The sequence below is a fragment of the Berghia stephanieae genome, chromosome 11 (assembly GCF_034508935.2).
Source record: "Berghia stephanieae isolate SIO BIC M18660-M18661 chromosome 11, UCSD_Bste_1.3, whole genome shotgun sequence".
Lineage (NCBI taxonomy): Eukaryota > Metazoa > Mollusca > Gastropoda > Nudibranchia > Aeolidiidae > Berghia > Berghia stephanieae.
This window is the reverse complement of record NC_088370.1, coordinates 10068122-10068832: the sequence shown is the minus strand read 5'-3', so window position 1 is coordinate 10068832 and position 711 is coordinate 10068122. Positions and strand designations below refer to the sequence as shown.

Here is a 711-nt window from a genome sequence, read left to right as displayed (position 1 = left end):
TGACAATAGAACTCTAAATCATGAATAGATGAAAGAATTTACCCGTGGTCACTAAATCAGCCGTAATCCCTGACGCGTGCCAGAGAAGTGGGTGGAGCCTATTCGATTGATTGGTCAACGATTGATTAGATTCTTAAGATGACCACGGTCCAAAATTTAATTCGATTCGAGCTCATTCTAGATTTCAGACGCCTTGCGAATCACAGCGATTTTACAACGTTCTCATATTCCCGATAAATGTTAAACCTTGGATTGTTACCATAAAAATTATATTTCTGTAATTTATGTCATTAACTGTGTGTGGAATTTTTGTGCATCATTAAATCAAATTTGTGAACGGACCTGTTCTAAACAACCTTGTTTTGGCTTTTATGACTAATTTGTATTTTTGAAAGAGACGTATTTTCTCTTGACTTTGTGTCATTGTGAGTGTTTTATTGACGTTCAATAACGTTTGTAGAGATACCTGTATAGTGTTGATTTCATTGGAAAATGCCTTTTCCCCAAGAATCTATAATACCCAGTACTGACCCAATGGACAAGAGGGAGGACGTAGTTGGAAATCCGATGCTAAGGAACTACTTAAATAAGATGCGAAGGCCTGTGTCAGGTAAATGAGTTTCATACATTACTTCTTCTTCTTCTTCTTCTTCTTCTTCTTCTTCTTCTTCTTCTTCTTCTTCTTCTTCTTCTTCTTCTTCTTCTTCTTCA

General features: G+C 36.3%; 1 protein-coding gene across 1 annotated transcript in view; it reads left to right on the top strand.

Annotated features, from left to right (window-relative positions):
• The first annotated feature begins 417 nt into the window (after nt 1-417).
• The window catches only part of LOC144956327 (uncharacterized), a 16189-nt gene continuing 15895 nt past the window's right edge, over nt 418-711 (top strand). Inside the window, exon 1 of the mRNA XM_078886824.1 lies at nt 418-610. Within this exon, the coding sequence (XP_078742950.1) occupies nt 493-610 (118 nt within the window). The 5' untranslated portion in view covers nt 418-492. The remainder of the gene's footprint in view (nt 611-711) is intronic.